The 27916-nt window shown below is 41.8% G+C and overlaps 1 protein-coding gene and 2 long non-coding RNA genes across 4 annotated transcripts in view; 2 read left to right on the top strand and 1 right to left on the bottom strand.

Moving 5' to 3' along the window:
* Positions 1-27916, top strand: part of LOC113031844 (collagen alpha-6(VI) chain-like) — a 53713-nt gene that overhangs the window by 8586 nt on the left and 17211 nt on the right. For both annotated transcript variants that reach the window (XM_026184299.2, XM_080308613.1), the window contains exons 5-23: positions 1460-2074; positions 2400-2957; positions 3192-3737; positions 4008-4580; positions 6210-6779; positions 10232-10590; positions 11243-11321; positions 17285-17427; positions 17906-17998; positions 18605-18658; positions 19199-19270; positions 20719-20745; positions 20852-20896; positions 21766-21819; positions 22031-22093; positions 23417-23482; positions 24888-24941; positions 25100-25135; positions 25214-25276. In XM_026184299.2, coding sequence (XP_026040084.2) covers positions 1460-2074; positions 2400-2957; positions 3192-3737; positions 4008-4580; positions 6210-6779; positions 10232-10590; positions 11243-11321; positions 17285-17427; positions 17906-17998; positions 18605-18658; positions 19199-19270; positions 20719-20745; positions 20852-20896; positions 21766-21819; positions 22031-22093; positions 23417-23482; positions 24888-24941; positions 25100-25135; positions 25214-25276 — 4070 coding nt within the window. The remainder of the gene's footprint in view (positions 1-1459; positions 2075-2399; positions 2958-3191; positions 3738-4007; positions 4581-6209; positions 6780-10231; positions 10591-11242; positions 11322-17284; positions 17428-17905; positions 17999-18604; positions 18659-19198; positions 19271-20718; positions 20746-20851; positions 20897-21765; positions 21820-22030; positions 22094-23416; positions 23483-24887; positions 24942-25099; positions 25136-25213; positions 25277-27916) is intronic.
* LOC113017790 (uncharacterized) lies at positions 11329-17249 on the top strand. Its single transcript, XR_013912352.1, has 6 exons — positions 11329-14414; positions 14532-14631; positions 14750-14809; positions 14899-14989; positions 15156-15313; positions 15977-17249. It is a non-coding gene; the product is annotated as an uncharacterized LOC113017790 (long non-coding RNA).
* LOC145432011 (uncharacterized) lies at positions 25696-26898 on the bottom strand. The gene is made up of 2 exons (XR_013912353.1): positions 25958-26898; positions 25696-25872 (listed from the first exon to the last, which is right to left on the bottom strand). It is a non-coding gene; the product is annotated as an uncharacterized LOC145432011 (long non-coding RNA).

Below are 27916 nucleotides of genomic sequence, written 5' to 3' on the forward strand. Positions count from 1 at the left end.
AGAATGATGCGTGCTCGGCATAGATACCTCGTCTTGTGGACATCCTCAATGGCAGGAAGTGGAGTGCCTGTGATGCATTGTGCAGCTTTCACCACCTGCTGCAGTGCCTTGTTGTCAGCAACAGAGCAATTCCCACAGCACACTGTGACACAGTTGGTCAGGATGCTCTCTATCACTCAGTGGTGGAAGTTACTCAGTATGACAGCAGACAGGTGTTTTTTCTTCAGTGTCCTCAAGAAAAAGAGGCACTGATGGGCCTTCTTGACCAGGCTGGAGGTTGTAGTTGAACAGGACAGATTCTCAGAGATGTGGGTCCCCAAGAACTTGAAGCTGGACACCCGGTCAACAGCTGTGCCATTTATGTAGATGGGGACATGGGTGTCTGTCTCCTGTCTCCTGAAGTCCACAATGAGCTCTTTGGTTTTGCTGGTACTCAGGAACAGGTTATTGTCAGCACCACACAGCTTTAGTTCTTCACTGTAGCAGACTCACCTAGGTCTGCAGTCAGAGGAACGGGCTCGGCACACAGCAGAGCAGTTATACCCTGACCTAACATGCTGGGGTCTGTTGGTCAGAAAGTCCATGATCCAGGTACAGGTGGAGCTGCTGATTCCAAGATCCACAAGTTTGGTGATCAGCTTGGAGGGAATAACTGTACTGAATGCTGAGCTGAAGTCAATAAACAGCATTCTTGGATAAGTATTTTTGTTGTCCAGGTGTGAGAGTACACAGCGCTGTGGGTACAGCATCCTCTGTACTCCTGTTGCTTCGATTGGCAAATTGGTGAGGATCCAGTGTGGGGAGCAAGCATGCCTTGAGGTGTGCCAGGACCAGTTGCTCAAAGCACTTCATAACTATGGGCGTGAGAGCAACAGGGCGATAGTGGTTCAGGCTAGTTGGTGATGAGTGTTTTAGCACTGACACGATGAAGATGGTCTTGAAGCACGCTGGCATGTCTGCCTGGGCAAGCGACAGGTTAAAGATGTCTGTGAAGAGCCCTGCAAGCTGCTCTGCACATGCTCAAAGCACACGTCCTGAAATGCTGTCATCAGGGGGTAGGGTTTCTTTTTCTTTGTTGTCATTAACAAAACGAGCATAGAAGTCATTTAGCTCATTGAGGAAGGACAGATCCATGGCTGTCTGTGTGGAATTGCTGGGCTTGTAGTCAGACATGGCCTGAATGCCCATCCACATATGTTGTGAGTCAGAGCTGACAAAGTGTTCTTCAGATTGTAGCTGTGCTTCGCCTTCTTGGTGCCCCTCTTCAGGTCATTCCTGGACGTACTGTAGGTCTGAGCGTCCCCTGATCTGACGGTATTGGTACGTGCCTTTAGTAGAAGCCGCACTTCCTTATTCACCCATGTTTTCTGATTGGGGTACATGTGACAGTCTAGGCTTCAGATTCACATCACATACAGTTTCAGTTGGGTTGACTAAACTGAGTCTGCTCCTTTCACAGATTGCAAAACGGCTAACCAGGCAGACATTGTGTTCATTGTTGATGAGTCTGGAAGCATTGGAGAGGAAAACTTCAGGCTGATACGTGACTTCCTGCGCTCGGTCATCAGCAGCCTGGAAACTGGTCCATTTAAAATCCGAGTAGGCATTGTTACATACAACAACGTGTCGACTGCACACATCTCCCTCAACTCATTCAGAGACAAGGCAGACATTCTGCAGTTCATCAGCTTCCTGCCTTACCGTCAAGGTGATAGACACACTGGAGCTGCCCTACACTTCGCCCTGAAAAACATCTTCACTGAAAAAAAGGGCAGCAGGGAGGATTTCCCGAAGGTAGCGGTGGTAATCACAGACGGTAAATCCCAGGATAATGTGAAGGAACCTGCGATCGCTCTCCGTCGAGCTGGTGTCACAGTTTTCGCTGTCGGAATCAAAGACGCCAATAAAGCCGAACTGCTGGAGATGGCATCTTACCCCAAGTCTAAGTTTGTTTTTACTGTGGACAGTTTCATCAAGCTGAAACCCCTGAAAGAAACTCTGCAGGCAACCCTGTGCAACACCATCTTCCAGATCGGGGTCCAGGACAAGGAAAGTGATGCAGAGACTAAAGAAGGTTTGAACTAAGCTTTCCTGATAAGTTGCCGTTAGTTTTCCCTGAGAAATGTTAACTTTTGTAGTAGCATTATTGATGCAATGCTCTGTGTTAGTGTTAGAGGTATGTCAAGGTGGGTGACTGGATCTTACCTGATAAATTTCCCAGATAAGAAAAAAGAGTAAGAAACCGCTCATCCATTATTAAGTTATAGTTGTTCATAAGCAGCCTGTAAAAATGCTGGGTGTAAACATGGTTTCTCAAACATTTCAGACTCTGAATGTTCAGTTCAAACTCGCTTTCTTTGACTGTGTGAGAAGATCTAACTCTTTGTTCTTCTCTTCAGCATGTGATAAAAAGGACCTGGCTGACATTTTCTTCCTGATGGATGACTCAGGGAGCATTGAAAATGCAGATTTCTCAGACATGCAGAAGTTTATCATTGAGTTTCTTCATACCTTCCGTATTGGGCCAGACCATGTTCGCATGGGTCTTGTTAAATATTCAGATTCCCCCTCTCTACAGTTCGACCTAACACAGCACTCAGATGCTAAGACAATGGAAAAGGCTGTGAAGGAAATCTTTCACAAAGGAGGTGGAACAAACACAGGAAAAGCACTGTCATCCATGAAAGGACATTTTCAGAACGCAAAGACGAGCCGTGGCTACAAAGTCTCCGAGTACCTGATCGTCATCACTGATGGAGAATCCCAAGATAAAGTTAAAGATGCTGCAGAAGAATTAAGGACGCAGGATGTCATCATCTACGCCATCGGGGTGAATGCCTCAAATGATAATGAGCTGAATGAGATTGCTGGGGATCCAAAGAGAAAGTTTTTTGTCAGTAATTTTGATGCCCTGAAAACTATCAAAAATGACGTCATCAGAGAGATCTGTTCGGAAAGTGAGTTAAATTAAGTTGGGCTTTGCTTTGTAGCACACATCATTGAGATAATAAGAGGAGAGGATAGAGAACAGGACCATAAACTATTTCAAAAACTTGATTAGATGTATACATGATTTCCTCTTTCTTTTATGGGACTTTCACATGTTCAAAATTGCCAATTCTAGATTTAGGTAGGGAAATAACTGTAAAAAGAGAAAACCACACTAACCTCTATTTGTTTTTCATCCACAGCTTGTATACCAAGCGACATATTTTTCTTAACTGACAGTTCTGAGAGTATCTCTGCGGAAAACTTCCAAAAGATGAAAAATTTCACGAAATCTGTCATTAGCAAGTCCAACATTGGACAGGATAAGGTGCATGTTGGTTTATTGCAGTACAGCAGCAACAGACGCCTGGAGTTCGACCTCACCACACACTACAACCTGGAAGGAATGCTAAACACCATCGATGTTATGGAGCAGATGAAAGAAGGCACTCGCACTGGCAGGGCCATCACAGAAGTCTCACAGTATTTTGATGCAGCCAGAGGAGGGCGGCCTTGGCTGAAGCAGTGGTTGGTCGTTCTAACAGACGGTGAATCCCATGATAGCGTCAGAGAACCAGCTCATGCTCTGAGGGCCAAAGGAGTGGTGATCTATGCCATTGGAGTGGATAAGGCTAACAAGCAGGAACTGTCGGAGATCAGTGGCTCATCGCAGAGGGTCTTCATTGAGAATACCTTTGATGCATTGAAGGAACTAGAGACCAAGCTGGCCTTGAAGTTCTGTGAGGAAGGTAAGAGAGGCTGTTTAAAACCATCTGTGATGTGTGACTGTCTAAAAGGTACAACCAAAGGTGGAGTCTGTGGAGGTGCTAAATCATTCAGTCAATTAACTCAAAAAGTTTTTAAAATATTAAACCCATTAATACCTCAGCACAAATGGTTAATGATTGATTTGGTAAAATAAAAATGACTTTTAAAATGTTTGTTTTGCTATTTTAGTTTTTATTGTGACAACAAAAAGTTCTGTTTTTGCTAACCTCCTCTCTTTTTCCTTCATCCAGATTGTAAAAAGACAGTAAAGGCTGATATTATTTTTCTGGTTGATGGTTCTGAAAGCATAAAGAAGGAACAGTTCAAAAGTATGCACACCTTTATGGCTTCAGTTGTGAACCAGACCACAGTTGGTAAAGATCTGACTCGTTTTGGAGTCATTCTCTACTCTGACACACCCAAATCCAGCTTTACTCTAAATGAAATTTACTCCAAAGGAAAAGTCCTTGAAGCTCTGCAGCAGCTGGTACAACCAGGCGGAGGCACCCACACAGGTGCTGCTTTGGCATACTCGCTGCCGTACTTCAACGCTGAACATGGTGGTCGGAAAGAAATGCCTCAGATTCTCATGGTGATCACAGATGGAGAAGCTCAAGACTCTGACAGACTGAAAGCAGAATCTGATGCTCTGCGACAAAATGGGATCACAGTCATCAGTATCGGAGTGCAGGACGCAAGCAGGGACCAGCTGGAGACCATGGCTGGTGGTGACACATCCAAAGTTTTCTTTGTCGATAATTTTAAGGATTTGGAAACTCTGTACCAGAACATTTCTTCTGTGTTCTGCAATTCCACTAAGCGAGGTAAGAGTGTCCCAAAGGGAATTATTATGCTCCCTTTAGTTGTCTTTGAGTCAGTTCAGTTTTATTTATATAGCAATTACCTCAAGCTGCTTTATATATTATATTATATTATTGTCACGATCCTGGGTCTTATGGAGGACCACAAGAGCCACGAGCATCGAAATAAAGATTTCTGTGCTTAAATAATGAATTGTAGAATAAATTTTGCATTTGTGGAGTCCGAAACGTCATCAAACAGCCCTACAGACACAAAAACATGTGAAAATATAAACAACCAGACTATCAGCAGAGATTTAAGTACTTTAGGACCTCTGTGAAAACCATTGACAGTATATATCACAGAATTTAAGGCCTTTATAATCACAGAGCATACAGAGAGGTCTGTCCAACCAATCAGAGAGCTCCTTACATCCCACGGTGTGGCTAATTTGAATAGCCGCACGATTTTTAAAATGAAGTTGTTAATCCAGCAGCTAATCCAGCAGCTAATCCCGGAGCGAACAGGAAAGGGAAATGGATTTTGAAATGCAGTTTATTAAATTGGAATTCCAAAATGAATTTACAAATGCAGAATTTATTCTACAATTCATTATTGAAGCACAGAAATCTTTATTTCGACGCGCGTGGCTCTTGTGGTCCTCCACAGGGTCTTTTGACCCAGCGTTTTGAGTTTTAGTTTAAGCCCTTCAGGTTTTCTACGTTCATTTTTTTTCATGCCTAGGTTGTTATACTTCTTTGTTATTAGATTCCCCTTGTGTCTTACTCCCCTGCTAAGTCTCCCTTGCCCTTCATGTGTTTCATGTCTGTCTTACTTTGTCAAGTTCAGGTTGTCATGTCTGCGTCTTATGTTTCCTGTTTTATTTTGAAGAGGTCTTGTGTTCCTGTGTTCATCGTGTTCAGTTTTACTCTTCCATGTCGTTATGTCGTTGTGTTCATGTGTGTCAGCTGTTCCCCGTGTGTTCCCACTTCTTCTTAGCCTCCTGTGTGTATTTCTATTTGCCAGGGTTTTTCATAGTTCGTGTTTCCTTTTGAGTTTACCCAGTTTAGGTTATTGCTTAGTTTGTGTTGTTTTCGCCCTTTTATTTTGTACTGTTCTGTCTGCTTTAATAAATGGTTCATCATCAGTTAAGTTTGAGTTTGAGAATGTCTGCACCTGGATCCACTCCACGCAGTTTGCCTTGGCAAACTGTGACAATTATAATATTATATTATATTATATTATATTATATTATATTATATTATATTATATTATATTATATTATATTATATTATATTATATTATATTAAGATAAGATAACCTTTATGAGTCCCACACGTGGGACATTTATATTATATTATATGATATAAAATAATTTCCCCTAGGAATCAAAGTATTCTGATTCTGATTAATATATTATAATAATTATATAATATATGTATGTTTAATGTTTCCCAAGTTTTTCATTAATGTCTAATTTTTTGGTCAACCCTTCTTCCGGTGTCACAATAGATACAAAAGTCTAACCAAAGATGGCATCAGGTTGTTGGTTGGCTGATTGATGGAAGCCTGACGATGCCACAGTGTTAAATTCACAGCACAGTTGTGTATTAATGGCATCAAATGTCTCTTTCTTGCTTTTTCTTTGGCAGTTTGCAACCAGACAGACTTGGTCTTCCTACTCGATTACTCGAGCAGCATCAACCAAAGCCAGCACACAATTATGTTAAACTTCACAGCAAGTGTGGTGGACAGCTTTAATGTCAGAAAAGAGTTTGCACATGTCGGACTTGCACAGTTCAGTGATAATCCTAAACATGAGTTTTACCTTAACACGTACAACGACAAGACGGAGCTGATTGAGCATATCCTTAACATGAACTATAACGGTGGAAACACTAATCTTGGAAAAGCCTTGGATCACATTAGGGACTACTTTCGTGAATCAAATGGAGGCCGCACAGGTGTTCCCAAGAACCTGGTGTTGATCACAGATGGTAACTCTCATGATGACGTGGAGGATGCCGCAGAAGCGCTCAGGAAAATGGGGGTTACAGTATTCGCCATTGCTGTTGGAGATGTCTTTTACCTACAGCTCCTGCAGATCACTGGCACACCAGAGAAGGTCTTTGATGTCGAGAACTTCGACAGCTTGGCAAATATCAAGAAAAAGATCATTGATGAAATCTGTGACACTGAGCCTGACGACGAGCCCAAAATTGGTAAGTTGGAAAAAAGAGATGTACATGACTAGTAATTTCATAATTAGGCGAACAGAAAATCTTTGAGTGAATCCTTTAAAAGAGAGACTAAACCAAGACAGCCAGAAGATCCAATTTCCATATTTTAAATGGTGACGTAATGTGGGGCACCATTTATAACAGCAACTGCTTTCACACCACACAGTTCAGGGGACAAGTATCCACAGCTGGACTGGCCATCGGGCATACCGGGCAACTGCCCGATGGTGATTTTTCGTTTTTATGGGCCATTTTTGTTTGTAACGGTGTATAGAGTGAAAGGTGGTAGCCTATTGGTCATGATTGACTCTGGGCTGGACCAATTATAGCCAAGAAGGTTGATGCACCCTCCCCCTTGCTTGGGCAACGACTCTGAAAGCAATCTTATCGTAGACAAAGAGAAGAAAATGGTACTGAGGTGAAAAGGAAGTGATTTGTCCCGGACTTCAGCTACAATGAAAAAGACACAAAGCTGGAGTTATTCTGTCTTTGCTGCACAGCTGCCTCTTCTTCTCTCATTCTCCCCCCTCCCTCTCCCGTTTCTACTTCAATCATGAAACTGATCAATGATCAGCTGATCGGCTTTTCTCTCTTGTTTGTTTATCGCCCACTTTGCACCAGAAAGAGGAAACCAGCAGATGTTGCGCTAAACAACAGCAGCACGTTTAAGCTTGATCAGCTGTTGTTGGAATTTATTTAATATTAATTTCTAGTATCAGCTGATGTTTTCTGGAGCCACAGCTGTAAAGCTGCTGGTCATGATGTCGGTTTGGTTATGTGGTGAGAGGGAAACATGAAGATGAAACCAGGAGATGTCCTTACTGAACCATCAGAGCTGAACAGGTGATGGAGAAACAGGTTTACCTTTTAGGTGACATGGATGAGTTGAAGTTAAGTAGCTGACAGCTGGTAACTGTGCAGGGGCGGGTCTAGCAAAGTGTTGTCGGGGGGCAGGTAGGGCATTAACAGGGAGAGGGGGGCACAAAGAAGTACTTTTCTTTCTTATTCTCATTTAAAATGTCTCGTTTTTATTAAATAATTATCTGAATCTTATGATCGAAGTAGTCATGTGATGTCAAATGCAGTGTTGGCCAAGTTACTTGAAAAAGGTAATCAGTAACTCCCCAAAAACATAATCCCATTACTTTACTGATTACTTATTTTCAAAAGTAATTAATTACTTAGTTACTTAGTTACTTTTTAAAAACACGATTTACAACCTGAAGAGGTGATAAAGTGATAGATCTTTCAGCCCAATTCTACTTTTTCTACATAATCCATCATACAAAATGTAATCAAATGGAAAAGTCTCTTTTTAAAACTTGTTTTATTAGTTTTAATCTTTTAACTTTATGCATCAAGCAAACATTTAATTATCTGCAACATTCTCTGACTGGAAGAAATTAGTTTAACATTTAAACCTATTTTCTGCACATTCCAGCACATGAAATAAAATATTTTTTGTGTTTACACTCAGTCTTTCAAATAGATGCAAGTAAAACACAGCAGAAAATAAATAAAATCAAAGACTCAGCGGTCCTGTTGCTCTATTTTCACCTGTAAAGCAGGAGTGGGGCAGGCGGAGGGTTACCCTGGTGCAGGTGTGCCGCGGTCAGTGGAAGAATCCGCGAGTTGCTTGTTGGAAGTTTAGGGGTTTTTTCGCTGTAAAAAGAAGTTTTCTTCCCACGCACAGCGGACACTAATGTTTTTGTCACTTTTTATGGAATCAAACTCAAAGTAAGGTCAGTGCTTCCACGCTTTAAACGCTGCACACAGCTGTTGTCACGAATGTCGCACTCGCTTGTCACACTCGCTTACTGTCATGAGACATTCTCGCAAAAAAATTATGGTTTTAGTAACGCAGTAACGCAGCGTTCCTACAGGAAAGTAACGGTAATCTAATTACTGTTTTTGCAATAGTAATCCCGATTACTTTTTTCAAGTAATGAGTAAAGTAAGTATTACTCATCTCTGGTCAAATGTATGTAAGTCATCTCTAGTCTTCTCTGTCTGGATTTCAGGTTTCCACCATGTGTTGTAGATTTGTTTTTGGTGTTGGGGGGGACGGATGATTCAACCACCCAACCCTGCCCTGTTTCTTTTTTTTTTTCCTTTTTGTTTTTGCTTCTTGATAAATAAAGGAGAAATGTACTTGCCTATTCTACCTGCTTTTAAACCATTTAAAATTAAAATTCATAGTTTTATATGTGAATTATATAATGTTAAATTACTATTAAACAAATGACTAAGTATTTTAGGCTTTAGTTCACTTCAGCCATATTCCATATAAATCAGGTAACATACAAAAATAAAAATAGCTTCAAATGCAGTCATGACAATAAAAGAATATGACTTTAAGGACTTAACAACATTACTTCAGTTATACTACACCAGCACCTCTTATACAGGCACACTATTGCCCCTATCAGGTCAGTGAGCTGGGATTTGTTATTCTAAACATGAACTACTGTTACAGCAACAGACAATCGGGTTTGTTTTTCATTACTGGAAGAGATCAAATTATTGGTGGGGACAATTCAATAATCGCTGGATATTGGTGGGGACATGTCCCTTCCGTCTATGCCAAATCTATGCCCTTGGTTATAGATGGTTCAGGAGGTTAACTTGACCAAGCAGTCTTTTGGTTTCAGCTAAGTACTGTTTAGAATACCAGAATAGGGAGGATGGTGTAGGTTTATTAGATTGATACATATATACCAGAATCACTGTCACAACAGTGTTTGTTTTCATTCAAAGGCTTTATGGCTTTACCTATACCTCGTGAGCCCGTCTCTAGTCAAAATGCCCAGGCCGATTTTTTGTCCCAGTCCAGCCCTGCAAGTATCTACCGGTGGTGGTTTGCTGCGTGCATTCACCCCACTCTAGTAAGTGAAATGCACGTCCTCGAGTATGAACACACCCAGTCTTCGGTTTGAGTAATTTGTGCTTGGTTTGTCGAGAGCTGCTGTTGTTATTGTAGATGCTGTTAAATATTCCAATTTTTTGATCTGTGGGCTGAAGGAAGAACAACACTCGGTGTATAAATGCTCAATCAACAATCTCTTTATTCCATACAAACACTTTTGAGCATAAACCATCCGGATGGGAGATGTGACCTGACCATTTCTCACATTCTTATAGCTTCAACCATAATATGGCATAAAATAGCATAATGATCTCACAATGCCTAATGTTTTCCCTCTTATCATTTAAAGACTGTTGCTGGTGCTGCATTCACAGTAAACATAAATCATCCAGTATCCACTCTATTGCCTAATGTGGCTAAAGTTAGCAGTACCAGCATGAGCATCAGTACCTTTGATTGTTTAATCCTGTTGTTTGATAAGTGAGCCCCTCTTGTCCACATGTCACTGTCTTTAGCTATAAAAGGTCAAAGACAAACATCCTTTCCCTGCTTTTCTTCCCATGTTCAGATTGTACCATCGACGTTGCAATAGGATTCGACATTACTGACACGAGTGGATCCAACAACATGCTGATCAGTGACTACATCCAACACCTGGAAGAGATTGTCCATCATATTTCACATATTTCAACAGAAGAAAACTTGTGCTGCACTGGCGTCCCCCAGTCCCCGGTCAAGACCCAAATCGCCTTCCATTTGGTAGACAGTGATGGCAGGGCCTTGTATGATACAAATTTTGCAGACTTCAGTGAAGACGTGTTGAAGAAAGTCTTGAGCTGGAAGTTGTCCCAGCCGACCTACTTTAACTCTGAGCTGCTGAATTTCTACAAGGAGAAGTTCAAAACCAAATCCAAGGCTACTGTCAAGGTGAGACATGTTTAGATGAGGGCTGTCAGCGTTAATCTCGTTAAAGTGATGTTAACACCATGACTGCAGCAAATCTCTGTTAGTGAGCTAGCGCTAGTGAGCTGCACGGTGCTAACACGTTAATGAGCTAACCGCACTAACACGTTGATGCCGTGGGGTGATCTGCGGTAACTTGCTAAGGGAGATTTGCCGCTTTAATGTGGTTATGGCGTTAAAGTCATTTTAAGGAGATTAACGCTGGCAGCTCTAGTTTAGACCTTTCAGAATCCTTCAGTTCTCATTTTCACCATGAAATTATCCGAGTAACTGAATTGATATCCTGTGTTGTTAACATGCAACGGTGCTATTTTTCATCTTGTTAAAATTTAGCACATAAACTGCAGCCGTGGCTGTTGGGTAGCCAAATACTGCACACTACATTCAATTACATTAATTACTGTTACCCAGCATGAAGACTGCTAATGGTAAAGAGCTTTGTTTATAACACGGGAGTATATGGGGACTGACTCACTGCTGGAGCCTCTAGTGGACATTAGAGGAGCTGCAGTGTTTAGCGCTTCTGCTATGACTTCATTGTTCAGCCCTGAACATTACCACTTCATGAGGCATCATCCACATTAAACTGTCGGACGTGGTTTACTCTGTCGTTTAGGTCTTGATGATCTTCTCTGATGGACTCAATGAAAACGTCATGAGTCTACAGCGGGAATCAAAGCTGCTGCGAGAGTCTGGTAAAAACATGCATTTACTAAGATCACTTCATTCCCAACTTTGCTTCTGGTTTTCTCATTGTGTCATCTTTACTTTTCATTGCTCATCTTAATTGACATCCCCATGCACTTTGATCTGATGTTAGCACACAAATTCTTCAGTTATTACATTAGATGTATGGGCTAGTGTCCCATGTGTGTCCTAAAACATAAAAACGCATGCTTTAATTTTAATTCTGGGCTACGAGGAAGTCCCGTGGAGCAGAACAAGCGGAAGCACAAGAACTTTCCTAAACAACCAGGAAAAAGTGGTTTGTGTAGAATGACAGAGAGCTGAAAGAACTGAATATAATACTACACTGTAAAAAAAGTCAGTAAAATATACAGCAAAACACCGTCAAATTCCAACGGTAATGGAGCGTAAAACCAAAAACTTCCTTTTACTGTATTAAATAGATTGAATAACCGTTAATTGTGAGACTGGATAAAACTTTGTTTTTTACTGTAATAAAATGTTGAAATTATAAATATTTTCTGTGAAAACAAATAAATATGCATACATTTTACAATTACATATTGTAATGTTGAAAATGTCTGAAAAACTTACGGTATTATTTGAGTAAAACTACATCTTTTGGGGTTGTGCACATTGGAATTCACAGTATAAAGCTGTAGATTTTTAAGCAAACAAAAACATTCATTTTTACAGAAACAAGATGTTAAAAAATAGGGTCCACCATAATAATACAACCAGTGCATACCATTAAAAAAAAAGCAAATATCAGCAGTGAAAGACAATAAAACTGATAGTATTTTTTTATTTTAAAATTCAGATACTGATATACAGATTAAAAGTTAGGCCTGCAGTATATCATTGTTAACCTTCTGATAAAAAAATCAACAGCAAAAGAAGATGTTAAAAATAAAGTTTATGGTTGTGAATAAAATTGATTTCAATAATCTTTTTTAATTATTATTTTAAAACAACTTTATGTTGTTGTGTTTCACGCCATATTATCAGACCACCTTAAGTGGGTCGGCCTTAAATTTTGAATTTGTGTGATCGCTGTTGATTGGTAGCTAAACTGCTGGTAAACTGTGTACAGACGTTTTACGTTCGAATTGCAGAGAAAAAAAATCTGGTAGCAACATTGTGCAGTATGAGCGAACCATTTCACCAAAAAAAGGGGAAGCAAGGCAAGACGTGGCTGCAGCGGTCTGCAGACGTGACTTCTGATCAAATTCGAACCTCCTAAAGAAACAAAGAGCGACGTTACATTGTGGGATGACGTCACCTGAAAATGACCAATAGCGCGGCGCGCTGCTGAGCTGTGTGCCAACCGCTCTTTTTTTCATGCAGGAGACTCAAGTTGGCTTCGCTAACGGACACAGTTTTGAACTCGTATATTAGCGCCATTTATTGCTGCTTGGACCACAGCATCTTCGGAATTTGTAGACATCCTGGCAGCTTACAATTAGTTCGAGGTGAGGTGAGTACATGCAACTTCAAGTTATCTCTGTTATAAAAATCCACCAGCCCAGCGTTTATAGATAATTTTAGCAGTTCGTTTTTTATGAGTGAGGTTGTGAATTTAGTTAGCATTTGTGAGTTGAGTTAGCATTACTGTTGCGAGGGAAGCATTGCTCTGGATTAGTTTCTGTATATGGCGTGCTTAATTCGCTAGGGAGGAATTACCAAAGTACATGGAGTTATGTTAACGTGTAATTTCTGTGGTAAGGTAGTTCAGTCATCAAGGGGCTACGTGCTTCATTGTAAACTGCATCGGAATGAGCCACGTTGTTTCTTTCGGTGTATTGAAGCAGGCTGCAAGCAGACATACACCAGGTATGGCGCGTTTAAGGCTCATTTTTACCGAAGACACTGCCCCCACCCATGTCACTGGTGTGGTGGTGGTTTCTTCGTTTACATGTGCAATGGCGATGTGTGAACGTCAGTGTCAGAACTCTAAAGAGTTAATAGCTCATCTGAAGAGCCATATTGTGGAAGGACACGTGGTCACTTGTCCAGTAAGAGGATGCACAAATACCTTTAGAGTTAAATCATCTTTTACTGCTCACATGTCACGTAAACACAGAGTTTTCAGACAGCAGCATTGGTGATTTATATAGAGAGTCTGCATGTCAATCATCATCTGTTCCAACCACATCAGATGACTTTGTACCCTTGATTTCCGAGCCTGCTGCACAGTCTATTACACATGAAGATAACATGGAAATGCCCCCTGAATTCTGTGATCTTTTTCTGAGAAACGTTTCACTATTCTACTTAAAATTGCAGGGTCAGTTTCTACTGCCTGCTTCAACCATACAGAACATTGTAGAGGAAATGCAGAACATGCATGAGTTGGGACAGACATACAGTTTGGGTAAACTTGCATCACTGTTAAAAGATGACACATCATTATCAGAGGAGGACATCAACAAAGTCTGTGAGTCTGTCAAAAGCTATGATCTTTTTTCTGCATGTCATACCGGGCCATTGAGGACAGTGCACTCCAGAGCTCAGATCTTTAAAAAAGCCTTCAACTATGCGGAACCAAAGAAAATATTTTTAGGGAGAGATGAAAACAGAAAAGATAGGTTTGCCTATTATGTGCCTTTAAGAGAGACTTTGAGATGTCTGCTAGAGTCTGATCTGTGGCAGAAATCAGAAGAGCCCTCTACTGAGCCTCCTGCTGATGTTCTGTGTGACATAAGTGATAGTAAGCTGTTTTAAATAAAATGATTTTTTTGGTCAAAACCCATTGACTTAATTGATTTCTATCCATTAACATCTTACATGAAGTATGGGTACCAAATGGTTCCACTGAAACACAGTGTGCTGTCACAATAATGGTGCTGTTAGTTTGGTACTTACGAAACACTGTATAAAAGTGTAGTATCAAGCAAGATCAGCTTCATATTTTAAGACCAAAGGTACCACTTGGTGTAAATTGACCTTTATTCACATTCTTTTATCAGACATCTTGGAAATGGGGGGCAGCATAAGGAGTTCCATTACTAAGGTGCTGCCGGACCTGTCTGCCTCAATCCTTGAAATTGTACTGGAGGCACTACAATCATTAGGAGTGGAGACATCTGAGAAACAAACCAGTAAGTATTATGATTTCATTGCACAATAGCCATGAAGGACTTTCTGTTTTTTCTATTATGCTTTGGCCAAGGTCCAAAAAGTACAATTAATCTATTGTTTGTGATATTGTTTTACAGCACCAAATATGGAAATTTCAAGCCAGGCCAGCATATCGTCTCCATCTGTTTTAAGGTTTAAGGGTGGTGGCACAGCTAAGACCCAAGAGTCTCTTTCAAGGTTAGTAAAGTAAACAGATTCAAGAAGATATTTTACACATTTCTTTGTCGTCTGTCTCTAAATCTTATTTTGTCTTTATTATGATTAAAAAGGTTTGTTTTGTTCCTGCCCTTTTCAGACACTGAATTTGAGCAGAAACCATAAGGATACTCAAAGGACCTGTGACTCTCAGGAAATGGTGAGATTTCAGGTCATAATCTTTTTTTTTCCATTAAATTAATTTTCCTTTTTCCCTTTACAATATTGCTGTTTTGTTTTTGTAAACAGCATCAAATGAGAGAGACAGATGAAACAGTTTCAAGACAATGGCAGGAAAAAAATGCTGAAGATTGAAACAAACCTTGGCTGGAAATATTTGGTATGTGTTTTACCGTAAATCAAATTGTTGAAAAACATTCAGCTACACTGTAACACAGGGAAACTTGATTTGCACTTATTTTGTTACTTTAATTTCTTGTCTCATTATTTTTGTCAGTTATTATTGTTTATGGTGTATGCCCTTCTTGTTTTCCTTCTGAATGCAGAAGGTATCTAGCCAGTCCACAATGAAAGCTTCGTTGCACCCAATGAGTCTTCTGGCAGAAATGATGGCGGCTGTATTCTTTGGTTTCCCTAAACATCACACCCTGCCTGTTTATACGAGGCTCTTCAATTAAGTCTGCACCCAAAGATTCAATAAGAGGTAAGCAGTGGTATTATTCAAGTTTTGCTAAAGAAAGATGGACAGGAGACACTAATCTTAATCAGCCGAGCTCAGGTTCATGTCCAGGTGAGCAGTTTCATACGCTATAAAATGTAGATTGAATGATAGGTCTCATCACCATGCATTCAGCCATTAACTTCAAGTTCTATGATAAATCAATACGAAACTTAAATACGTTTTCCAACAAATTATGATTGTGATTAGGGCTGCGTTGTCTATGTATAACTTTTACATAAGTAGATTTAAAGTATAACTATTGCCAAAACGCAACCTGGGCTGTTTTTTTTGTTTTGGTTTTTTTTACTGTATCGATTTTGATGCGCTCAAATTTATGCCCCGGCCCCCTAGTATTCCCATTCACTGGCTATTGACCACAAAACAAAATCACGGTCAATCTCAAAAACGGCTTGTTTGTCGTAATTATGCTTTTAGATATATGTTTGTCTCGTTTACAGTAAAAAAAAAAAAAAACTGAAAAAAACAGCCCAGGTTGCATTTTGATAATAGCTATCCTTTAAGAACTGTATATTTTACACTTAAGAAATCATTTATCATTAGATCTGGTTTTGGCAGCACGTTTTGTTCATTTCTGTGCATTTTGCTCAAGCACTGATCAAACTTTGTCCATTTTTTTTGCTGCAGAGGGGATCCTGCCAGTCCAAAGTGAACTCCTGATGGACATTGAAGTACTCCTGCAGAGCTTGTATCTTCAACACCATGCGCATTAGAAACTCCACCGAGTCCTTTCCTTCACCAAGGCAGGACCCAGTGACTCATTACTGTTGATAGGTCAGGGGCAGGTAATATTTTGTTTCATGTTTATTCATTCCTCCATGGATTACCAGCCATATATATGGACACATGCTGTATTCTCAAGATCTATGCTGTTTTGTAGGAATAGAGAAAATAATATGTTTAGTCTGTTTTCAAATGGTATGTCAAATTTTCTCATTGTTTATCAGTAATATTCTCTACCTTGGTTGCATATGAGCATCTTTAGATTTTTCTATATTTAGCGGTTGCAAATGTAAAATGTACGGTAAACCATTTATGTTCCTCATATTGTACTGTATTTTTAGCGGTAAAATACCGGCAGCTGTGGTTGCCAGGAATTTACCGTAAAATGTATCTGGTCAAAATAAAATGCTGTAATTTGTTATACAATTTCACTGTGTTTTTTACTGTCAAAGGTTTTAATAAGGTTTAACATATTTCTGTTATTTTTACAGTTATTTACAATAATAGGGTCTATCCTATTACTGTTAAATTAACAACAAATTACTGTAAATATTATTATATTATTACTTTTTTTTTACTGCAAATATCCGTAAAAAGCTATGGAAAGTTGCATTTTTTACATTAAATTGCTGTATAATTGACAAATATATTTGGTTTTTTCTATCATGATTTTGGTAAAATAATACGTTGTCTACCTTAAAAATTAGGGTTACAAAACCAGTATACCGTATTGTCTTTTACAGATTCCACATTTTTTACACGGTATATTCCTGGCAACCACAGCTGCCGGTATTTTACCGTAAATTTGACAGATTTTTTTTTACAGTGTAGTGCAACCCCTCGGCCTCTGAGGAGACACACCTAAGATATCAATTTCCTACGTCGTCTTGTTCTCAAGTTATTACATCTGCAAGATCTTCATCAGACTTGCTGTGGCTCTGAGGTCACTGAGATTCAAACTAATCAAAGATTTTAATAGAAGCAGCTATGATATCAATTTGAAGCTCGAGCTGTAGCGTTCACATCAATGCCTTTTACAGCTGAGGGGTAAGAAGCACTTGGATCACCATCAGACTGGATCCATCTAATCTACGAGGAGAAGTTACTAAATATTTCTAGACCTAATCAGTTTGCTTGATTCAGATCCAGTGGAAATGTACGTGCACTGTGTTTGTGAAGCCACGCCGTTCCAGTCTGTTGTCCTGTCTGCAGGAGTCAGCGCCCTGCTGGCCGTGGCTCTCAGGGGCACTGACCACATTCAGCTACAGAAGGTGGAGTTTGGCCGCGGATTCGGGTACACCGATCAGCTCATAATCAGCATGCCGAGCATTGGCAGCACCATATTCCAACAGATTGTAAGTCAGTCCCATTGCTCATGAGTGCGTTTCTACCTTTTCTAAATGACAAATAAAGCAAGTTTTAATCTTTAGTCTGAGTAAAAAGGAGCCACGTTCATGTTATTCATATAATGTAAAAAATGTGAGTGAATTTTATTCAGAATAACCAGTAAAGGAGTCATGAGGTGAGATAAGAGGACCCAAGTGCAAAACATGCGGGTAGGTTGAAAGAAAAGTCACGTAAGCAACAAAGAAATCAAAGGGACAATAATCCCATCAGCCATTCAGGAGGCGGCTGACGGGAGGATTGTGATTGGACCAGTTCCCTGTTTCCATTTTTCCTGCTGACATAATCGTTCCTCTTAAAGTTTATAGCGAGTAATATTTTGATGAGTCCTGATTCTCTGAAGACAAAACGTTCAGTAACCGACGTTTGCCTCTTCACAAAGATCGTGCATTGTTCATGTATGTCCTTCGCCCCCTCGTCTGACTGCAGAGCACCGTGACAGCCCGGGAATGCTGCGGAGTGATGTGCAAATGTTGGGGAGACAAAGGCCCCCGTGGTCTTCCAGGCCCACGAGGGGCAAAGGTGAGTGTGAAACCCCAACTTTACACCAGGAATGTTTCACTATAGAACACAGAGAACATATCTCACGTTTCAACTGCAAAAATTCATCATTGCATGAAACTGAGCAGCAGGCCAGAGGTCTGGACTGCAGGCGTGCTGATGCAACAGATGCATTCTGCGCTTTAGCATCATCCCACTCAAACATGAAAAACACGTCTGCACGGAGCAGCTGCTGCTCTGATACCTGTGTATAGCGTTCAGCACTGACGGAGCCTGTCCAGATGTGCCAGCTGCCAGCTCCACAGGGCGGATGCTCCCTCTCCCACAGACCCATCCATGTGGATGGGTCTGACCTGAGATCAGTTTCCACTGTGCCTCAGTCCATTTTAAACGAGCTCCTCTCTGCACGATGGAGCTTTAACCTGTTCATGTGGACGGCAGCCGGAGCTGCTCTGGTGTCCATGACACGATTGTCCAAATATCATAAACTCTAATAACTAAAATATCATTTTAATATATCACGTTACTGACCAGCTGCCACTTAATCTAATTAGTTGTGAAATGTGTCCTGAAGGCTTTTCCAGCCCTTTGCTTTCTTTCTGATGGTTCTGTTTGCTTTATAAACAGGGTGAGGAGGGAGAGCGGGGTCATCCGGGTTTCCCGGGAGAAGAAGGAGTCAGTGTAAGTGCTTCTTCTTCATCCCACCACGAGCTCTTTCCGCTGTAAATGAGACACTCGCACAATCTACATTTTCAGATTTTCAATGTAAAAATTTCCAGATTGTTTTATTTTATTCAGTTATTTGTACATAATGTTCTCTGCTTTTGCACAGTCGAGCAGCGCGTCAGCACACGTTTCACTGCGTGTAACTATGCATGTGACAAATAAAGGATCTTGAACCTGATTAAAAAACTTCAAACCTGAATTCATTTCCATTAAAAATTTGCTTTTAATTATTTATTTTGAATTTTCTAGTTTGTAGTTTGTGTTCTTCTTGTTAAAGTTTAAAATTCTTGTTAAAGTTCTTTTTTCCTACAATTGCCAGCTGCTTGCTCCTGTTTATGGGGGCTACCTAAAAGCAGTTGGCAATTACATTTTACTTAAATGCAAATGTATTATTGAGATAATATTCATATAACCTGATAACTGAAAGATGGACCTACAGGACGAAGCAGACTGAGAGCTCGAACCAGGTGCGCTGACTTTGCTTTTGTGTTGCAGGGCGAGCGCGGTCCTCCTGGACTTCCTGGACTTCAGGGGATCCGGGGCTGTCCTGGAAGCAGAGGACAGAAGGTACGCGATGTGTCATACCTCTGAGAGGAGCACTGCTGAAGTCTGATCATTACTCCATCACGTGGAGAAAATGACGCTGCAGTCGAACAGACGAGTTCATGGAGATGTTTTTCATGTCAGACTGTGTGACGACTGATTTTTAGCATTAACTTTTGTTCTTATCATGAAAAACAAGAGATAAGATAAGATAAAACTTTATTAATCCCTCGGGTGGGTTCCTCTGGGAAATTCGGTTTCCAAAAAAGCACAGCACCGACAGAAGTAAATACAATGACATGTATAGATAAAATATACAAAGGGGATAAATAGAATAAATAGGAATAAAATAAAAATAAAAATACAAGTGAATTGCACATTTCAAGTATGGAGTCTATTGCACCGTTGACTATTAACAAAGGTATTGTACAGTGAGGTGAAGAGGCACTACAGCTTAGTTGTTCCCCCCTCCTTTCCCCTCCCTCTCCCCTCCAGAGAGGAGTTAAACAGTCTGATGGCGTGTGGGACAAAGGAGTTTTTAAGTCTGTTAGTTCTTGTCTTGGGGAGAAGCAACCTGTCACTGAACAGACTCTTCTGGTTGTTTATGGCCGTGTGCAGAGGATGCCCAACATTGTCCATAATGTCCATCAGTTTCTTTAATGTCCTTTTCTCTGCCACTGTCACCAGAGTGTCCAGCTTCATGCCGACCACAGAGCCAGCCTTCCTGATCAGTTTCTCCAGCCTGGATGAGTCCTTCTTTGCTGTGCTGCTTCCCCAGCACACCACAGCATAGAAAAGTACTCCAGCAACCACCGACTGGTAAAACATCCTCAGGAGCTTCCTGCAGATGTTAAAAGACCTCAGCCTCCTGAGGAAGTACAGTCGGCTTTGGGCTTTTTTATACAGGTGCTCTGTGTTGCATGACCAGTCCAGTTTATTGTCCACCCACAGCCCGAGGTACTTGTACTTGTTGACCACCTCCACCTCCTCCCCCTCTATCTGAACCGGCAGTGGACCTTCTCTGGACCTCCCGAAGTCCACAACCAGTTCCTTAGTCTTTGAGGTGTTGAGTTGCAGGTGGTTTGTGTGACTCCATGCGACAAAGTTCCTCACCAGACTTCTGTACTCCTCTTCCTGATCATCCCAGATACACCCCATGATGACTGTGTCATCTGCAAACTTCTGAATGTGGCATAATTCAGAGTTGTAGCAGAAGTCAGAGGTGTACAGGGTGAAGAGAAGAGGGGACAGCACAGTTCCCTGTGGTGCTCCTGTGCTGCTGACCACAGTGTCAGACGTGATGTCCTTCAGCCTGACAAGTTTGTTTATAGTTTGTTATAAATATATCACACAAATATTAAATATATCAGACGTTTAATCGAATCCAAATAACTGAAAGATTCCTGTGAAGCTGGGCTGAAAAAGTCAAACATGAGCGCTTTAACCATTAAATCTGCTGTTTGTATCTGCAGGGCTACCGAGGCCTCTCAGGCAACAAGGTGAGTGACTGAGGTCTGCTGACACTGCTGCATTTACTGGAGAAGTGACAGTTTATCATAGATTGAGCAGTGAGACGTAACAGCTGATTGTGCTCCAACGCTGCAGGGGGACGACGGGGAGGATGGACTGAACGGCATCGATGGAGAGCAGGTATGAACATCTGTGACTGAGGCCTTCTGATCACTGACGCGTTGCTAACACTGTTACTTTTTCACTAACCAGTAATCTAACTAATAATTATTTCTATTGTTAAAACAAGAAAATTACTATTTTTCAACACACAAACGGTTGAAGCTGTCTTCAGCTTCCCGGGAGCTGCGGGGGGGGCTGATGAGGTGGCTCTTCTGTGTTGAAGCCAGAGGGGGGTTTGGTTTCCCTGATGTATAAATCCTGGCACAGCGCGCACTCCGTTACTCTGTGTCGGGCACCTGCAGGCCAGTGGACACACTGGTTTGAGTCAAGGAGGCCCTGGAGTGGCTAACATTAGCCTCAGCTAATGTTAGCTAATGTAGCTAATGACTAACATCAGCTAACATTAGCTAATGTTAGCTAATGTAGCTAATGTCTAACATCAGCTAATGTTAGCTGCTAACATTAGCTGAGGCTAATATTGTAATGATTTTTCTCCTCTTTGTGAAACAGAATGTAGCCTGACAAACATCTGGGCTGAGGACAATGTCCCACTGCTGACTGAGGCCTTTGTTCCTTGTGCTGTGTTAACACACACCTGAACACAGCTGTGACAGACATGCTGACACCTGCTGATGAGCAGTGAATTTATCATCACCTGGCTCCTGCTGTTCAATATAATCATTTGAATGCAACTGTGGATTAAATTATACATATAAGTTTAAATTAGATAAATGAATTATTACATATGAAAATTATTCTTTATATTAACATTTACACATGCTGTATTATCCTAGTGATTTACAAATCATGGTAGGAGAGTATGATGGTTTATGTCACGTGACTGTGGAAGAAGAAGAGATGACGCGTTCTTCTGGTTTTGTTTGCAGGGAGAGACGGGACTCGGTGGACTGAAAGCAGAACGAGGACCTCCGGGAAACCCAGTAAACAAAAACCACTCAAAGTTTCTTTGCTTCGTGCTGCATCAGCTCTGATCGTTGTTACCTAATGAAACGATTGATCCATTTTACTGTTATTGTTTCTGTTTTCGTTTTTTTAAATGTGTTTTGACTTCAGCTCGTAAAAATGAAGCTGTGAGCTGTTGACCTCTGACCTCTGGGTAGGTTGATTGACAGGCTGAAATATCATCTTTAGGGCATCCCGGGGACAGGAGGCGAGAAGGGGCTGAAAGGACAGAAGGGACTGAGAGGAGACCCGGTGAGTTTCGGTGCTTTCATTTCAGAAAGGTCGGCAGTCACATGGACTTTTTTTCCTAATTATTTAATATGTGGGAGCAGGAGGGGGACGAGGAAGAGGAGGAGGCAGGTCAAGTTCAGGTCAATCAGACTGCTAAAGCAAAATAAACCTTTCATATTTCAGGTTTTTTGTTTTTACAAAGAAAACCTGTTTCAACAGCCTGAATATGAACAATGTCCTGAAATAATGACTCTTTAGTTTCTGCACATATTTTTATGATACAAAGATTATGGTGAAGATATTTGATCGTGTAGTTTGTCTGTGCCCGTCTGATCTGTCTAACAAATACAAATAAGCTGGGATTTATCGAGAGCTTTTCCAGCCTGGTGTGATCACACACTACATTCACTCATAAAACACTTTATTTACAACAATAATCCACAAACGTCGTGCTGCCATAAAAACCCATCACAGAACTCTGCATGTCGATGTTTTCTCAGGATGTTTTTGTGTGTTTAAACGTTTAAATGTCACTAATGTCAGTTAAAACTAGGGCTGTTCGATATAACCATATATATCGGATGACGATATAAAAACGTTCTTTCATTTTACGCTATCGTTTGTTTCGTGGTGTCGCAAAATAAAGTGTTTACGGCAACATTTTTTCATGGTTTTGATCACTGCAGTGGCTATATTCATTTCTTAAAGTTCTCTCTTTCTCTTATATGTAATATCACCACACTACGGACGCACAAGCACCTGTTTTTATGCGTTGTCGTTAGCAACAACGACGGTAACAGCATCGCGTATCCGCTTGTTTATGTTCCACATAAACCTTTCACAATAAAGCTCAAGATCCTGTTGAGACCTTTCAAAATAAACTGAATCGCGTGAAAGAGCAGATTATTTACAGATGAGAAGCAAAAAAGAGCCGCCAGGTGCTAAAAAATAAAGCTTAGACTCCAACGTTAGAACAGGCTTTTCCCCGCAGCACGCCGTGTAATAAATACTCACAAAGAAAACGGCGGCCGTTACAGCTTATGTCTAAAACGTGTCGTTTCATGCATCCGTTAAAACACTCGACGCACAGCTGGAAACACTTCACGCAAGTCGAGCTGCCCGAGATTCACAGACTTTACAGAAAATGTTACATTTTTGTGATTTATATCGTTATCGGACGATAGACGTCAGATATCGGGATATGAGATTGTGGTCATATCGCACAGCCCTAGTTAAAACTGTAATATCGGCTCTTTCTTCTGTCGGAAAACCCGACAGCTGATCGCAGCTGGGAAACAGCTGGAAGCTCCACTTCAAGAACCGAACACTGTTTTTGTCTGACAGGGCACCCCGGGTGTCGACAACAACAGACCAGGACCCAAAGGAGACCCCGGCAGCCCAGGGAGACCAGTAAGACACGTCCACATCTTTATGTAAAAGCTGAACGTTAGCCGCCATGATGCCACTAGTTTACCGTAAATTATCTACAGAGACTAAAGCTGATTTTCTTATCAGGCTGTAAACGTTTTTAATATGGACTGCCTCTAAATTAGCACTTGAATGCTCAGAGCACTTCGTACAACATGCCTCATTCACACAAGCACTTTTTCACTCTCTAACATTCACCCTCTGACGATGCATCAGGGAGCAGCTCGGGTTAGTATGTTGCCCAAACCTCCAGTTAGTAGATGACCTGATCTACCTCCTGATCTACAGCCAACACGAGTGTCTATGGAGACTGACTCACTGCTGCCTCTTCTGGGCATCAGAGGAACTGTGCGTTTTTGATACTAAAGTATTTGTTGGGTTTCAGGGGATGCAGAGCCTGTTGTTCACCGAGGATAGGTTTCCAGTCTGTCCCAGAGAGACACACAGTCATTCACACTCATACTCACACTTCATACCTTCAGAATCACAAGTTAACCTAACGAGCATGCCTTCGGACTGTGGAAGGGAGCTGGAGGACGCGGGGCGAGCGTGTGACACCCTGTCACTTTCTTTTCAGAAGAGAGGATGCCATTGGATCAGACAGTCAGTTCTGTTCTTAGCTGACAGGAGTGCGTGGTGTGGTCTTCTGCTGCAGTACACATCTGCTTCAAGTTTAATGTGTTGTGGATTTAGAGACGTTTCCTCTGACCTCTGACATCAGTGAGGTCGTTTCTCTCAGAGATCTGCTGTTGACGCTGCATGTTGTCTTTTCAGAGCTTCCTCTGTAAATGATTGTGTGCAAAGTCCCGACAGATCAGCAGAATAGTCAGACCAACCCGTCCTGTACCAACAACCATGCCACATATACACCTATATGCATTCATTTGGTGCCACGTGATTGGCTGATCAGATATGTGGCCAGTGATTGAACATGAATGTGAAGCCAATACAGAAGCATCCTAACCTGGTCGGCAGGGGGCGAGTCCTCTGGTCTGATTGGATAGAAGTCTATGACAAAAGGAGCGCTGAACACTCTTTGGTGGATTTATGGTTCCAGTTGCTAATTTAAAGTGTTTCTGAATAAAATGTGATTAATTTTACTTTTAAATCAATAAGCCCACCTGATGTACATCACAAATGAGTGAAGACTATATGAGCTGGTCCTGAGTAGCTCACTCAGGATACAACGACCAAAATGTTGAAATTACCAACCAGTGACTGACACCATGCAGCCCTGACCTTCTCTGGTGTACGGTCTGAGGAAAGCCAGGCCAAATGGTCACAATATATAATTATAATATTTTGACCAAAGTATATAATTCTGTGGATGGACGGGCAGAAGGACAGATGGCTGGATGCAGTTATCAGAATGTTTTTTAATCCACAGGGTGGTCCTGGTCCAGACGGGTACGGGGGTGACAGTGGACTAGATGGAAACCCGGTGAGATTTCTCAGAAAAATCGTTCTTCTGTTTCTCTCTAAGAGAAGCTGTTTTCATGAAGAGCAGTGATCCTCACACAGAGACTCGGGTAGGAAGGTGCTGCTCTGTGCTGCAGAAAGACTTCAGCATGATGATGGTGACATTTTTTTCTTGTGCAGGGTCGTAATGGAAGAAGAGGTCCCAGTGGTGAGAAGGTAGAAGACGATATGAAGCAGCATCAGGATTATACCGTATATCTGTGACTGTACACAGACGTCTGACTCTGTTTGCAGGGGTCACCTGGTGAGAAAGGAAATCGAGGCCCTCCCGGTATCCCAGGTGCTGCTGGGCCACAGGTGAGAGTCCGGTTCTGTCGTGACGGTCTGCTTTGTGATTGGACGCACGGCAGGTTGACCTTAATTGTGAGACCGAACATATTTAACTCAGAAAAGACTGCTGTAGTTTAACCCCTCCTCCCCGCACTCAGCCTTCCTCTCGCATCGCTGCTCTTACTATGAATGTTGTGGGAACGCTGACAGTCATTCAGAGTGGGAACACCCTCTGGTCAAGACCTCAGTTCTGATAAAAAGAGTGATCAAACATGCAGCCAGAATTATGCCAGAAGCTTATCGACAGCTACCAAGAGCGTCTGTGAAGAACTTTGAGACATTTAGCCAAAAATTAGTATGTTTATTTATATTTGAGCCTGTGTGTGTCACGGTCTGGCTGGCAGACCGTGGGGATGTGGGGAAAGGAGGACCCAAAACGCAGACTCTGCGATGCAAACAGTGCTCTTTATTCACAGTGAAAAACTGTAAACACAATAACTCCCCGTTGCTCCCTTGAACCCCGTGTGCGTGCTTCCCTCCGACGTCTGTGCTCGTGCTCGTGCTCCCCGCTGTTGTGTTTCCGCACACCCCGTGCGTGCTGCCTTTCTGGACCACTCTTCCTCCTGCAGGGAAACCATAGAGGCAGCCGTCAACACTAACCCTCGGCGGGCATATACGAACAACACAGACATATGCTGACACACTAACTTGGTACGATAACTCAATGATCCCGCGCCGGTGGGAGCTCCAACACTCTCCTAAGTAGCTCCCCCGACGAGCCCTGATCACCAACAGGTGTGGCAGGAACTTCAGGTGTGGCCAGTCCTTCGCAGGGCCACACCTATCAGGCCTGCAGGTGGCTGTGCTCCATCCTCCAGCCACACCCGCAGACATACACACGTATACACCCACACCCTGCCTATACATACGAGTGGGACACAGACTAACACAGCATTGTGGAGAAAGCACACATCACCAAATACTAATAATACTAACAACAATAACAACAGTCAAAACTGGTCACGGACCCCCGAGTCCTCCAGAGCCGGGTCCGTGACAGTGTGGATTAGAGAAAATCCATTTGGTGCACGCTAGTGCTGGGCCATATCATACCATCCACGGTAACACCGGTGTAATGTTGGGCAACGATAAGAAAATGAAACATGGCGATAGAATATGGGTAAAACGCACATGCACAGTGCCTTTGTTTACATACGCACATGGCGGCGACGCAGAATGAGAAGAGCGAAAGTGGATCGTTGAATGAAACGATGAACCAGAACTGGTTTGTAAAAACGCTGCAGCTTCACTGGTGTGGAACTGGTTTAGCTTTCGTCCGTCAGATACACAACAAAGCACTATTTTTGGTAGCGCATGCTAGCGGGCCGTCGTTATTACCGCGTTGTTTGGAAAATACGGCGCACTTAAAATCCATCCTTTGATTTTTCTGAAAGTCGACAGAGCCCCTTATAATCCCGTGTGCCTTATGTATGAACTCTGGTTGTGTTTACTGACCTGGAAACGATTTTATGTGCACGGCGCTCGAAAATCTGTCAGATGTTTCAGTACGACTTTGCTAAGCTACGAAGCCGCACCGCTTGATGGATTGTTGGAGCATTACGGCTGTCGTAGGCGGAGCCTTGCGGAGTGATACGTGCTGTGCTTCAGCATAATGTTACCGTATTGTGTGTGTATGACCTCTTTTTAAGTGTTGTGGATATTATACATGGTTACACTGAGGATATGTCGGCCAGTTTCCACTGGAAACGCCTTTTGGTTAAACTGTCAGTTTGCACTGTTAAATGTTTATATAACTTTAATGCAGATAAAAAACAGCTGCTTGTTTCAGTGAAAACACATGGATGGGGTTTTTTTTGTTTTGTTTTTTGCACTAATAAAGTTGAGGAGTTCTTCTTTGGCTCTCGGAGGAGGCGGACGCACTTTTTCTCCTCTCCCTCATCTTCCCTGCTTATGTCCTTGTCTAGTCTCTTTTTTTTCTGTATTCCTTTTCCCTGGAACAGAGAGGGAACAAAAAGGAATTATGAATTTGATCAACTGGTCCCTAAATGCAACTGACACCCCTTCCTCAACGAGAAGTCTGGGCTTGGGTGAGCCTGAGTGCTGAAGATATCGACCTATTCTGAACCATGGTAACAGGGTTCTGGCTGATCGGAGCTGGCTTGGCCCTGACTTATCGAAGAATAAAGAAAGCGGAACCGGCTGTTCAAACCCCCACAAGGCTGCCCGCTGGGATTGAAATGATAGGAGAGGTTTGTGTATTGTAGGTACGGTCGGCAAGGTCTGTCATCTCGGTTGTGGGCAAAAGACCTGCAACTGACACATAAAGGCTATCTCATCTCATCTCTCATCTCAATTTGTCTCGTGTCAATTATATCGTCAGTTATATCGTTATTGCAAATTTTCAAATGCATATGGTGATAAATATTTTTGGTCATATCGCCCTGCTCTAATGCACACTCTCTACGATCGTTGCACACTGGAAAAGGTTTAAAGAAATCATTAAAAATCCAAAATGACCTGAAATTCATGCCCGTGATGAACATCTGACCACAACTGTATGTAACCACTACGCATCATGTTCAAGTCGCTGGGCCTGTAAAGGGATCTCCACTGCGTTGTAAGACCCCTCGATATGTTGGAACTAAT

This window comes from Astatotilapia calliptera, chromosome 11 (assembly GCF_964374335.1).
Source record: "Astatotilapia calliptera chromosome 11, fAstCal68.1, whole genome shotgun sequence".
Classification (NCBI taxonomy): Eukaryota; Metazoa; Chordata; class Actinopteri; order Cichliformes; family Cichlidae; genus Astatotilapia; species Astatotilapia calliptera.